This window comes from Schistocerca americana, chromosome 3 (assembly GCF_021461395.2).
Source record: "Schistocerca americana isolate TAMUIC-IGC-003095 chromosome 3, iqSchAmer2.1, whole genome shotgun sequence".
Lineage (NCBI taxonomy): Eukaryota > Metazoa > Arthropoda > Insecta > Orthoptera > Acrididae > Schistocerca > Schistocerca americana.
The window spans coordinates 415,551,866-415,565,847 of NC_060121.1; the positions used below are offsets into that span (position 1 = coordinate 415,551,866).

At 40.2% G+C, this 13,982-nt stretch overlaps 1 protein-coding gene across 1 annotated transcript in view; it reads left to right on the forward strand.

Annotated features, from left to right (window-relative positions):
* LOC124606790 (28S rRNA (cytosine-C(5))-methyltransferase) overlaps positions 1–13,982 on the forward strand; it is an 80,970-nt gene that overhangs the window by 9,799 nt on the left and 57,189 nt on the right. The window contains exon 3 of the mRNA XM_047138857.1: positions 12,261–12,520. Within this exon, the coding sequence (XP_046994813.1) occupies positions 12,261–12,520 (260 nt within the window). The remainder of the gene's footprint in view (positions 1–12,260; positions 12,521–13,982) is intronic.

The following is a 13,982-nucleotide window of genomic DNA, read 5'->3' on the forward strand; positions in this document are numbered from 1 at the left end:
AAATCCAGAACCACTGTTGTTAACCTTTCCTCCAAAACCCTCAGCTCCACAACAAAAGTTTCTGTCCTACCCGAAGGCCTCACCTTTAGTCACACACATAAATTTAATCATGCTGGACTTATCGAAGTCCTACTGTCCTTCCCCCAATCCCTGCAGCGGAAACACTTCTTTGTTGCCAATCCTTCCAACCAAAGCGAACCTAATTCCAATATTGCCCTGCCTCTCCCAGTTCATACCACCATACCCAGCACATCCACTTTCTACATGCTCCCCAAAATCTGCAAACCCAACAATCCTGGATGCCCTGTTGTGGCTGGTTATTGTGCCCCCACTGATAGAATTTCGGCCCTCATTGACCAACACCTCCAACCAATTTCCCGTAATCTAGCCTCCCACATCCAAGATACCAACCATTTCCTTCACTGACTTTCCATCATCTCCACCCCTTTACCTCCTGGATCCCTATTCGTCACTGTTGATGTTAGTTACCTATATAGCAGCATCCCTCATGCCCATAGTCTTACTGCTGTTGATCACTAACTTTACCAATGTCCTTCAGACTTCAAACCCACTACCTCATTCACCTCACTAACTTTATCCTAAGCCACACCTACTTCTTCTCTGAAGGCAAGGTATACAAACAAGTCTGTCGCACAACCGGGGAGACATGCACGGCACCCTCCAATGCCAACCTGTTTATGGGCCATCTAGAAGAGACCTTCCTAGCCTTCCAAAATGCCAAACCCCTAGCCTATTTCAGGTCCATTGATGGTGGTCCTCATCAACTTAATGTGCCACCTTCCTAGATGTTGACCTCCTCCTCTGTGATAGCTCCATCAGCACCTCTGTCCACAGTAAACCCACCAACCGCCAACAATACCTACATTTGGACAGCTGTTATCATTTCCACGCCAAACATTTCCTCCCATACAGGCTAGCTATCCAGGGAAGGCATATCTGCAGTGACAAGAACCCCCTTGCCCAGAATGCTGAGGGTCTCGCCAAGGTCTTCACGGGCAGACACTATCCCCCAGACTTAGTCTGCAAACAGATCTCCTGTGCCCCCATCATCAACCAATACCATCTTGGACTGCAACAAGTGAACCACATCCTTCGCCAGGGCTTTGATTACCTATCATCATGCCCTGAAATGGGGGACATTCTACCTGAGATTGCACCCCCCCCCCCCCCTAAAGTGGTGCTCCATCACCCACCCAAAATCCACAACCTCCTAGTCCATCCCTATGACACTCCCAATCCCCATCCCTTGCCACAAAGATATCACTGTGGAAGACCCAGGTGCAAGACGTGCCCAATCCATCCACCCAGCACTTCCTATTCCAGTCCTGTCACAGGTTTATCTTACCCCAGGAGGGACTGGGCCATCTGTGAAAGCAGCCATGTCATTTACCAGCTCTGCTGCAATAATTGCACAGCTTTTTACATTGGTATGACTACCACCAACCAGCTGTCTACCAGGATAAACAGCCACTGCCAAACTGTGGTCAAGAGCATAGTAGACCAACCTGTGACACAACATGCAGCTGAAGATAACACTTGATTTCAATGGCTGTTTCACTACTGAGCCATCTGAATCCTCCCCTCCACCACCAGCTTTTGTGAACTGTGCAGACAGGAGTTATCCTTACAATACATTCTCTGCTCCCATAACTATCCTAGCCTCAACCTACAGTAACATACTATCCCCACACCCTCCACCCAACAGTTTCCAATATGTGCGTCCTATCACGGGAGAGTCTTACAATCTTTGTTTGCAACCCTATGCCAATATGCCTGCTGATCTTTCCTCACTCCTCTCGTTTTTCCCCCCATAGGGAGAGAATAGTATCATGTGGCAGGCGTTTCACATTAAAAATACTAATTTTATCATGGCTTTATATAAATGATTTTTTTTTTAAGTTGTCATGTGATAGATGCGTACTTCTGGATCGATATCGATACTTGCTTTGCGCTGCATGCGGACCACAGGTTGGACGCCCCTGTTGTATGTTATAAGGAATGGGGTCTTCCCTTAACCTCCTGGATTGTGGGGATTGTGCAAACCTCTACAGGGCTATTACAAATGATTGAAGCGATTTCATAAATTCACTGTAGCTCCATTCATTGACATACGGTCACGACACACTACAGATACGTAGAAAAACTCATAAAGTTTTGTTCGGCTGAAGCCGCACTTCAGGTTTCTGCCGCCAGAGCGCTCGAGAGCGCAGTGAGACAAAATGGCGACAGGAGCCGAGAAAGCGTATGTCGTGCTTGAAATGCACTCGCATCAGTCAGTCATAACAGTGCAACGACACTTCAGGACGGAGTTCAACAAAGATCCACCAACTGCTAACTCCATTCGGCGATGGTATGCACAGTTTCAAGCTTCTGGATGCCTCTGTAAGGGGAAATCAATGGGTCAGCTTGCAGTGAGCGAAGAAACGGTTGAACGCGTGCGGGCAAGTTTCACGCGTAGCCTGCGGAAGTCGACGAATAAAGCAAGCAGGGAGCTAAACGTACCACAGCCGACGGTTTGGAAAATCTTACGGAAAAGGCTAAAGCAGAAGCCTTACCGTTTACAATTGCTACAAGCCCTGACACCCAATGACAAAGTCAAACGCTTTGAATTTTCGGCACGGTGGAGATCATGATCAGCAATTCATGTCATGGCCTCCACGCTCTCCTGACTTAACCCCATGCGATTTCTTTCTGTGGGGTTATGTGAAAGATTCCCTCCTCTACCAAGAAACGTGCCAGAACTGCGAGCTCGCTTCAACGATGCTTTCGAACTCATTGATGGGGACATGCTGCGCCGAGTGTGGGAGGAACTTGATTATCGGCTTGATGTCTGCCGAATCACGAAAGGGGCACATATCGAACATTTGTGAATGCCTAAAAAAACTTTGAGTTTTTGTATGTGTGTGCAAAGCATTGTGAAAATATCTCAAATAATAAAGTTATTGTAGAGCTGTGAAATCGCTTCAATCATTTGTAATAACCCTGTATTTAAAAAACCACCTTAACCTCAATGTGTGCTATATGTCAGTTGGGTGGATGGTAGTTGATGTGAAGGACAGATTATCGGGTAACCTCTTGGGGCATGTGCCTCATGCCAGTAAAATAAGGCTTAGCCAGATAAGTTAGACTCTATCTGTGGGGATCTTTAGTTCCGTAGCTGTTCATGTGATGCTAACAGATCCTGCAACAGCCACAAACTCTCGATAGCTCCAGTGGAAAGTGGATACACCCCAAACAAACCTTGTGTGGCTAGTCTGCCAGTCTTAGAGACTATGGTTAAGAAAGTTAGTGATAGACCACAACCTGCAGTAAATAATGCTGTGCTTCTCTTTAACATTATTAAAAGAGAGGCATAAATATTTGAGTAACTGTCACCTTTCTACAGCAATGAAATTTTAAGAGGAACTTGCAGGGTCACTGAAATCTATTAAGAGACTGAAGAAAGGCACACTGGTAGTCCAGACAAAAAGAGCTGACCAGGTAAACAAGCTGTTAAATGTTAGATTGCTAAGAGAATGTTTTGACCAGAAATCTAAACATACCCCTAAATTGTGGAAAACGGCTAGTGAGCTGCAGGGTTGGGCAGCTGGACACAAAAGAGCTACAACAAAGGTGGGAAATAAATATATGGCAGAAATTAGAAATATTGTGAAAAAAGTAAATGATTATCTAGAAGAGACTGTAGCTTTTATTTAGATTGTTCAGAGCCTAAATTACTGGATTACATTGAAGCAAGTTTCATCTGCCATAAAGTTAGGGCTTACGCACCTAACCCATTGCATTGTCTTTTAAAGGCTAACATTTTGGGCACAACACTGGGGGCTGCACAGAGTAGGCGCTGTGTGTTAGATGTGTTTTGTCTACCAATAAAGGAAATACTCCATGTAAAACTTTTCCCACATGTGTTAACTGCTCCCAACAACATCCAGTGTGTGTCAAAGAAAGCCCACTCATCTAAAAGGGCAAAAAGGTACAGGAAATCAAGGTTACACAGTGTATCCAATAATGTGAGGCAAAAAAATGTAATTAAGGCTGTCCAGCTGCCTACCTTCGTGAAATCATTCACCGCAGAATTGAAGCATCTGTTATTGAAGACAGTGACAATTTATGAAACCACTTTCTTCAGTAACAGGTGCTTCAATTCTGAAGTGAATGGTTTCATAAAGATAGGCAGCTGGATAGCCTTAAACACATTTTTTGCCACATATTATTGGAGTGACAGATTATAAAAGGTTTGAATACTAATTATCTTTGAATTTAAGAAGTCTAACAATCGAAGGGGGGATATTTTCTTTAATGAATACACTTCCTTTGTTCAGAAAAGTAAGGCTATTCATGGCTTTATGTTGTAATTAATGGTTGCTTTATTTTCTGTTGAACATGTCTGACAAAGTCTCATAATTTATTCTGTGCTGTTTCTGTAGCCTCATGCAAAAGCTACGAATCAACTGTTCCTGAAAACTTGATAAAAAATAATTAATTTCAGCTTTATAAACCACTCGGGGTCAGCATATGTGCTAACATGGCATTTATGAAGAGTGGATGAAATAATTTTGTTGCCGTGAGTTAAAAATTGTTGAAATGGCAATTTTTTCCTTAAAAAAAAAAAAAAAAAAAAAAAAAAAAGAGAGAGAGAGAGAGAGAGAGAGAGAGAGAGAGAGAGAGAGAGAGAGAACGAACCTGATCATGTTTTAAAGTTCTAAATATCCATCCAGTCTTCATCGATCTGCAAGATCTTTGAATATCCGAAATATCTTTGATCAAATTAGAACTCCAACGTATGTTTATAAATAATTAACAAATTTATATTCTGGAAGAGGCAGTACACATTTGCCCTACCCCTTTGGTGAGATTTCTTTCTTATCTAGCTCATAGTAAATACACAGAATTCGTGTGAATTGAAAGTTAAGTTACAGTGGCTGCCAGCAATGCCTAGACTATACAAAGAATCTAGTCAGTATGTCTACCTCAGTTCCATTTCAGTGAATTGTCATTTCATGGAGTAAATGTTGCAATGCAAAGAGCGATGAGCTTTCTTGCAGACAAATCTACAGTACCCATCACATTTCTCCAACACCAAATTCGTGTGGTACCATAAAAATATTTGTCATCTTTTCGACAAGAGAATATAATATCATTTTCCATTTAACATACAACAGGACACGTTACAACCTGTAAATGTTCCTTCAAATGTTTGCCACTGACTAAACACACTGGTATGCAGAAAACAAATTCTGTCCAAATAGGCATTGAAAGTTCAACAGTACCAACTGACTGCATTGTCATCCTCGGCCTATATGTGTCACTGCATACATATATGGAGGGGCATTTGATGAACATAGTGCTCTTCCAGTTGTCGTCAGTTTTAGTGACTGGAAACACACTTTTATGCCTTGAAGGAAAAAAAAACTGGTGGTGGAGCATATCGAAAATAACAACAAACCATCACGGCAAACAGCTAGAGAGATTCAAAAGAATCATTCTGTTAGAACAGTTTATCATCATTCTCAGAATCCAAGCAAAGTACCAAGTCCGACAATGAAACAGACCCAGTTAAAAAAGGAAAAAAAAACTCTCAGAACACTCAACCTGTTTCATGACTGGTAGATCTGATGACCATTGCATATGCTGTACAGGAAGTCAGTATGAGGAAACTGACAAGACTTAAATAACTCCCTCATTGCTGCAGACTCTCAATCTCAGAGGAAAGAGGTTCAGAAACCCCACTGCCAAGACAGCTGCAATGGGCTCAGGCAGACATGGGGAACTAAAAGTTCTAACACAGGGAAGACCAGTGTGAATATATTTTCAAGAGATTCTGTGATGCTCCTGTGCTGCATGCATACAGTCTTTGCAAAAAGAACGAGCTAAAGGAGTCTTGAAACTTCCTGGTAGATTAAAACTGTGTGCCCGACCGAGACTCGAACTCGGGACCTTTGCCTTTCGCAGGCAAGTGCTCTACCAACTGAGCTACCGAAGCACGACTCACGCCTGGTACTCACAGCTTTACTTCTGCCAGTACCTCATCTCCTACCTTCCAAACTTTACAGAAGCTCTCCTGCGAACCTTGCAGAACCAGCACTCCTGAAAGAAAGGATATTGTGGAGACATGGCTTAGCCACAGCCTGGGGGATGTTTCCAGAATGAGATTTTCACTCTGCAGCGGAGTGTGCGCTGATATGAAACTTCCTAGCAGATTAAGGTAGGAGACGAGGTACTGGCAGAAGTAAAGCTGTGAGTACCGGGCGTGAGTCGTGCTTCGGTAGCTCAGTTGGCAGAGCACTTGCCCGCGAAAGGCAAAGGTCCTGAATTCGAGTCTCGGTCGGGCACACAGTTTTAATCTGCCAGGAAGTTTCATATCAGCGCACACTCCGCTGCAGAGTGAAAATCTCATTCTGTAAAGGAGTCTTGGTTAATTTCATAAGCAACACATACCACACATTGCCTCTCCCCCCTCACTGACAGGCTGCAAGCTGTCACTTTTCCCATGTAAGTACATCATAAACTAACCATATGTACCTTATCCGCTCTCAGGATTAAATTCTAGACCTGAGGTCTCCCATAGAGCTCTCTGGAAATTCCCTTGTGGAGATTTTAATCCATATACTGCTCAACAACAACCTGTGTGAGAAGTAGGGCAATTCAGAGCTTCTTAATGTTACCTAGTACATGTCTGTTGTAGGGAGCAGAGTTCGCACTTAGTGCTGCAACAGGGTCATTCACTGCTATTGATATCTTAGTATGTTCCACAGCCTTCACATTTGCTGCTCAAATGGAAGGAGTTGATGACTTGCACTTTACTGACTACTTTTCAATTTGTATTCACCTGTCACACAGAACAGTTCTCAGAAGAAAGCTGCTATGATTGGTGCTCAGTATGGCAAACTAGATACTATACAGTGAACTTGCTGTGTTTGAATAGCATGACAGCTTCCAAGAATTGTTGTTGTGGTCTGCAGTTCAAAACTGGTTTCATGCAGCTCTCCCTGCTATTCTATCCTGTGCAAACCTCCTCGTATCTGAATAAATACTGCAACCTACATCCTTCTAAATCTGCTTACTGTATGCATCTCTTTGTCTCCATGTACAATTTTACCCATTCTTCTGTAAAGAATTTGTGAGTATTTTGTGACTATGACTTACTAAAATGATAGTTGGGTAATAGCCATACCTGATTAGTATTATTACATTCTTCAATTTCATCTGTTTCATACATCTTGCACACCAGGTGGAACAGTTGTGTCATGGCTGGCTATCCCAAGGCTATCAGTTGTTCTGATGAAATATTGTCCGCTCCAGGGGCCTTGTTTTGACTTAGGTATTTAAGTGCTCTGTCAAATTCTTCTCACTGTATCATATCTCCCATCTCATCTTCAGCTACATTCTCCTCCCATTCAATAATACTTCCTTCAAGCCTGACTCCCTGGTATAGACCCTCTATATACTCCCTCCAACCTTCATCTTTCCCTTCTTTGCTTAGGACTGGTTTTCCACCTGAACTCTTGATATTCATACAGCTGCTTCTCTTTTACCTAAAGGCCTGTTTAATTTTCCTGTATGCAGTATCTATCCCTGATGAAGTACACTTGTAAATTCATACATTTGTCCTCTAGCCTTTCCTGCTTATCCGTTTTGCACTTCCTGTCAGTCTCATTTTTTAAACATTTGTATTCCTTTTTGCCTGCTTCATTTGCTACATTCTTATATTTTTTTCCTTTCATCAATTAAATTAAATATCTCCAATGATGTCAAACGATTTCTACTAGGCCTTGTCTTCACTATTTCATCTCTTCAAGGTACCTATTCCTCCTCTACTGTACTCCTTTCCACTCTTTCAAATCCATCATTGCCAAATGCTCCCTCTGAAACTGTAAACAACCTCTCATTCTTTCAACTTATCTAGGTCTGAACTCCTTAATTTTGTACCTGTTTGCAATTTCTTTAGTTTTAATCTACAGATTATAACCAATAAACTGTGGTCTGAGTCCACATCTGCCCCTGGAAACATCTTAAAATTTAAAATCCAGTTCTGAAATATCTGTCTTGTTATTATGTATTCAATGTAAAATTTATCTCCAGGTCTCTTCCACGTATATAACCTTCTTTCATTATTCCATGTATTAGCAATGATTAAATTACGCTCTGTCAAAATTCTACCAAACGGCTTTCTCTTTCATTTCTTTATCCCAGCTCGTATTCTCCTAGCATTTTTACTTCTCTTCCTTTCCCCATTGTCAAATTCCAATCCCCCATCACAATTAAATTATCATCTCCCTGAACTCCCTGAATAATTTCTTTTATTATATCTTACGTTTCTTCAGTCTCTTCATGTACAGAGCTAGTTGGCATATAAACTTGCACTACTGTGGTGAATGTGGACTTTGTGTCTATCTTGGGTTTGATAATGTTTACAATAGAGTTTACCCACATTCTAATTTTCTTATCCATTATTAAACCTACTCCACCATTATCCCTATTCTGTTTTGTATTTATAGTCCTTTGCTCACCTGACCAGAAGTCCTTTTGTCCCTGCCATTGAACTTCAGTAATTTGCACTATGTCTAACTTCAAGGTATCCATTTCCCTTTGTAAATTTTCTAATGTAGCTGCCTGATCAAGTAACCTAACATTCCACACTCTGGCCCATGGAGTGCCAGTTTCATTCTCTCATTGACAGTACCATCCTGAATAGTTCCCGCCTGGAGATCCAAATGGCAACTAGCTTACATCTGGAATATTTTACCCAATAGTATGCCATCATCATTTAATCATACAGTAGAGCTGCATGCCCTCAGGAACAAAGCCATTTTCGTTGGTTCCCAGGAACCAAATGTTTCCTGGTGTCTCAACAGATGCAACTCCATTGTGGTTGCACCTTCAGTATGGCTATCAGTATCAGTGAGGTATGCAAGCCACCTCACCATCATTGAGGTCCATTGTTCATGGGGGGAGGGGGGGGGGGAGCTTCCAAGAAATAGATCATGTTAAAAACCCAATCCACTGCACCATGGGAGCATAAAGGTCAGTTGTGATTTCAGTTCTGCCAGTGAAGAGGTGTAAAACAGCTCATTTTCCATGTGGGAGCTTGGTTCTGTATTGTCTGTGGTGTGTTGTACACCATGTGACAATCAGGCCCCATGCAATTTTCGTACTACCTATATTTTGCCAAAGGTGAAGCAGATCTCCATCTTCGCTTCTTAGTAGGTCCAAATATATTGTATAATTGATTAATTTTAAGAAGGAATGCACTCCAGGTTTACTTTATAACTCTTTTATCTTTTAACACTTCAGGTAGGCATCATGATTGTAGTATAGTATACATTGATGGCTCGAGTAAGTGTATTCCTTTATATGTTCCGTCGTTTTCCTCAGGCATATCTTCAGGAGTCAAATTCTTAGTTTCTGCACTGTATTCAGTATACAACTGCATGTGATTCTGAAGACAGTGAAGCAGATGAGTTATCGAAGCACCAAGTTCTGCTTTGCTCTAACTGCCTTTAGGCCTGATAAGTATTTCAGCAAGTGTCCCTACAATGAAGCTGATACAAGCAATGCAAGAAAAACTGCTGCTTCTTCATCAGCAGGTGAAACATGTATCATTTTGCTGTGTACCAGAACTTGTGAGAATCTGGAAAAATGAACAAGCAAGACAAGGTGGTCTGCAAGCAACACAGTGTTGATTCCCCTGCAGGCAGTCATCTCACAGTCAGTTGAGAAAGCCATGCAGTTATAGGAAGAGCAGCAGCTAGCAGTGAGGAACAAAAGCTGCAGTTATTGAAGCCAACCATTCAGCTGTGGCATACATGGTACAAGTCATTATGAGGTGGTGAAGTTACCCTCGCTCAAATAAGACATAGTCCATTAATTCTTGGTTTCATATTCTGGCCAGAGGAATCCCACCTCTCTGCCTGCTTCTCCTCATTTGTGACATGCAGAGCTACATGCCAGATATTAACTGTGTGTTACATTTTGGTTAGAGAGCAGAAGAAATTTATATGGGACCTGCCCTCTACCTAAAATTTTGTGTAGTGTCTAAGCTTTTGTGTGGAAATGTTAGTGTGTTGAGTGGCTGACTCATCTTGGTTCACTCCAGCGGTCACCCAGCCACGTGTATCTCTTGAACTGCCTTAGATAGTTTCACTGCACATTTGTGGGGGTTTAATTCCTGTTGAATTTTTACCACTTGTAATTACTCACATCATTTAAGATTTTAATGTGTGTGCTAAAGACCTGGCTGTCTTTAACCCCAATGAAAATCAATATATCATCACTAAAAAGGGCTTGAAATGAATTATAAGTAATGGTGTGTTGCAATCATTAAAGCACTGGACTCACTTTCAGTAGTTGCAGGCTTAATTCCCCATGCAGCCAATTTAGAATGTCTGTAGTTTCCCGAAATTTGTCAGGGTGAATACAAGGATTGGTCCTTTGAAAAGGACATGACTGATTTTGTTACCCATCATTGTGCAGTCCAGGCTTGGACTCTTTCTAATGATGTCTCTGTTGACAGTTTGTTAAACCTTAATCGTCCTTCCAGCTTTAAAATGAATAACCCCATTCCTCATTAGTAGCTAACTGTACCTGACAGTGATGATTTCCCTAAATCGCTTCAGGCAAATGACAGGATGGTTCCTTTGAAAGGACATGGTCAACTTCCTTCCCCATCCTTCCTTAATCCAGTGGGACTGATGACCTTGCTGTTTGGTCCCCTCCCCCAAATCAACCAACCAACCAACTAATGATAATGGCTAGAAGTGATATAAGGTCAGGGTATACTGAGAATTTTATCTGAATTTTTTGTTAGTTATAAAACATTACTTTCAATGCTTTTTGTTTCTGTGATTCCCTTACAAAACATCTGTATCTGTTACTATAACTTTTTCTTCAAAAATATTTCTGAATTTTTATTTAAAAAAAAAAAGGTCCACAGAATTTTGAAGAATTTTCCTCATTTGTCTGGTCCAGTGCAAGCAACTTCTCCCATTTCAATCATTGGATTTTTGACTAACTCTGTTTTACATTTTACAAAATGTTTCCTTTTGATATTTGGACATTCTCAATCATTTCAGCAAAATGTGGAATGTGTAATCCAAAGCAAATCATGTAGGATGTATTACTATTGCACAAGCTATCCACTTTCCAAAAATGTAATTCAACTGCCTCACAACCCCTACAGTTTCTGTATTAACAATATTAGCAACTTAATGTTTTACAAAGAAATATAATATCATAGCCACACAACTGCCTATGAATTAGTTCAGTTTTTTAGTGTGTGTTTTGTATATAGTATTTGGAAAAGCCAGTAATTAAAAATATCTAGTCATTAGTATCATATCCACTCTTTCAGAGGCTGTGTAACCCACAAAAAATAAAGCTAGATTACTGGTTCATCACAACTCTCACATGCCATGTGGAAAGGGGCCATTGAGCATGAAGGAAGAAAACTCATTCCAGTTAAGCAGTTGAACAGTACCTCATGGACGCCAAGCCACCATTTTCATGCAACGCTTTTTTTGTTTGCAAAATGTTAGCTACAGACCAGGGCTAACAATTGTGTGTCATTGACAGTGTCAGATATCTTACTGGTAGTAAAGTCAGAATATTTTGTTTTGTCTGAATTTTTTGGATGTCTCTACAACAATAATATTATGATTATATTGCCTACAAATACAACGGCAATGAAATGATTTTAGTTGGAGGACACATCAAGTAGCAAACTGATAGAACCCCAGATATGTGGAATTTGATATTCTCTCATTAATATGAGAAAGTGAGAAAGGCAGCATGAATGGTCACAGGGTTTACTGACCCATAGGAAAGTGTTACAGAATAGCTGGAGAAAACGAACTGGCTAACTCGTGAAGGTAGAGGCAAACTATCCTGAGAAATCCTCCTTACAGAATTAAATGAAATGTCTTCTCCAGGAATACACTGCAACTCACAATGTATTGCTGTCTTATGGATTACGGGGACAAGATTAGATTAATTACAGCAGACACAGAAACATTTAAATTATCATTCTTCTCACCTTCCGTACATAACTGAAATGGGAAAATACCATAATAGCTAATACAATGGGACATACCTTTCTGCTATGCACTTCACTGTGGTTTTTCAGAGTATAGACATAGATAGTGTTTATACATATATAGTATAGAGTATATACATAGATAATGTGTTGTTCTAGCCTTTAGCTATGATTGTCATGAAACTAAAATGGATCTTTTTTTTTTTTCCAGTAACATTACCTCGATATGTTCGTGTGAATACCATCTATAAATCAGTTGAGGATGTTGTAAAATATTTTTGTAGTGAAGGTTGGGAGAAGATGAGAATAAAATTTAAAAGCTATTCTCAGTATTTGGAAAAGATACGTTCTTTGAAGGAGGAGCAGTTTATGCAGGATTTTCATATTAAAGAACTTCTAGTTTTCCCACCAAAAACAGATTTTCATGAGCACGATCTTTACATTAATGGCAGCATTATTTTGCAAGACAAGGTATGTGTTAATTATACATATATTTCTGTAAAATATCATGAAATTCCATTAACAATGTTACATTATGCAAAAATTTTCTGTGAGGAGATTTTTAACAGTTTACAATCTAAAATAAAGGTTATCCAATGTAAAACTTATGAGACAGAAAAGGCTGGTGTGAACGTAGCATGAATAGAGACAAAAAATTTATGACATGTGAAAAACAAATGCATGCTAGTTTCTGATAACATTTCTAATATGGGGATCACAAAAGCTAAAACTTCTCACTGTAGTATAAGTTTGTATGCCAATTTGCTCTACAGATGATGACGAGATTGTAAGAATGGATGAGATAAAAGAAGTCATTAAGGTAAATGAAATTTTAATTGTGATGGGTGGGGGACTGCAGTTCAATAGCAGAAAAAGCAGGAGAACGAAAATTGGAAGAATGCAGACTGGAGGGGAAGGAATGAAAGTTAACACTATTTGGTAGAACTTTGCACAAATCATAACTTAATTATTGCTGACAGTTGGTTTCCAAACCATGAAGGAAGACTGTACACCTGGAAAAGACCTGGAGGTACTGGAAAGTCTCAGGACTTTTTAACTGCAAGAATTTCTAGTGGACGATGTGGTCTCTGACCATAATTTTTTGGATTACGAACTCCAGATTAAAACTGAATAAACTGCAGGAAGGTAGTAAATGAATATGGGATCTGGATAAATAGAACAAATCAGAAGTTTCTGAGAGTTTCAAAGGTGACATTAGGAACAGTTGACTGAAACTAGAAAAAGGAATATGATGTAAGATGAGTGGGTAGCCTTGAGAGATGGTACATTAAAAGCATCAGATGCTCTAAAAGACAGGGATCTATAGAAATCTTCAGATAACATGCGAGATACTGATTTTAATTTGTTTAAGCAGAAAATATAAAAATTAGGCAGGAAGAAAATACAGAGGTCTGGAACTGAGAATGCAAAGCTTTAGAAGCATGCATGACTATAGAGAAAAAACAAAAGGTATCTCTTATATGAAAATTAGAGAACCCTATGCAGAAAAGAGAAGCTGCTGTGTGAATATAAAGAGCTCAGGTGAAAAGTCTGTACTAAGCAAAGAAGGGAAGGCTGCAAGATAGGAGGAATATATTGGAGTGTTGCACAAAGGAAATTAATTTGATGACCGTGTTATGTAAAGGAAAGAGGAAGTAGTGAAAGATGAGATGGGAGATGTGTGCAGTGGAAGAATTTGACAGCTCACTGAAAGATCTAAGTCGAAACAAGCCATCTGAAACAGATGACATTCCCTTAGAATTATTAATGTCTTTGGAACAACATACCATGTCTGAACTGCCCCACTTGGTACGTGCAAAATACATAAAATGGCCATTGTATCATCAGACTTGAAGGAAAATGTAATAATTGAAATTCCAATGAAGACAAGTGTTGACTGGTGTGAATATTATGTAACCGTCAGTTTGATTTC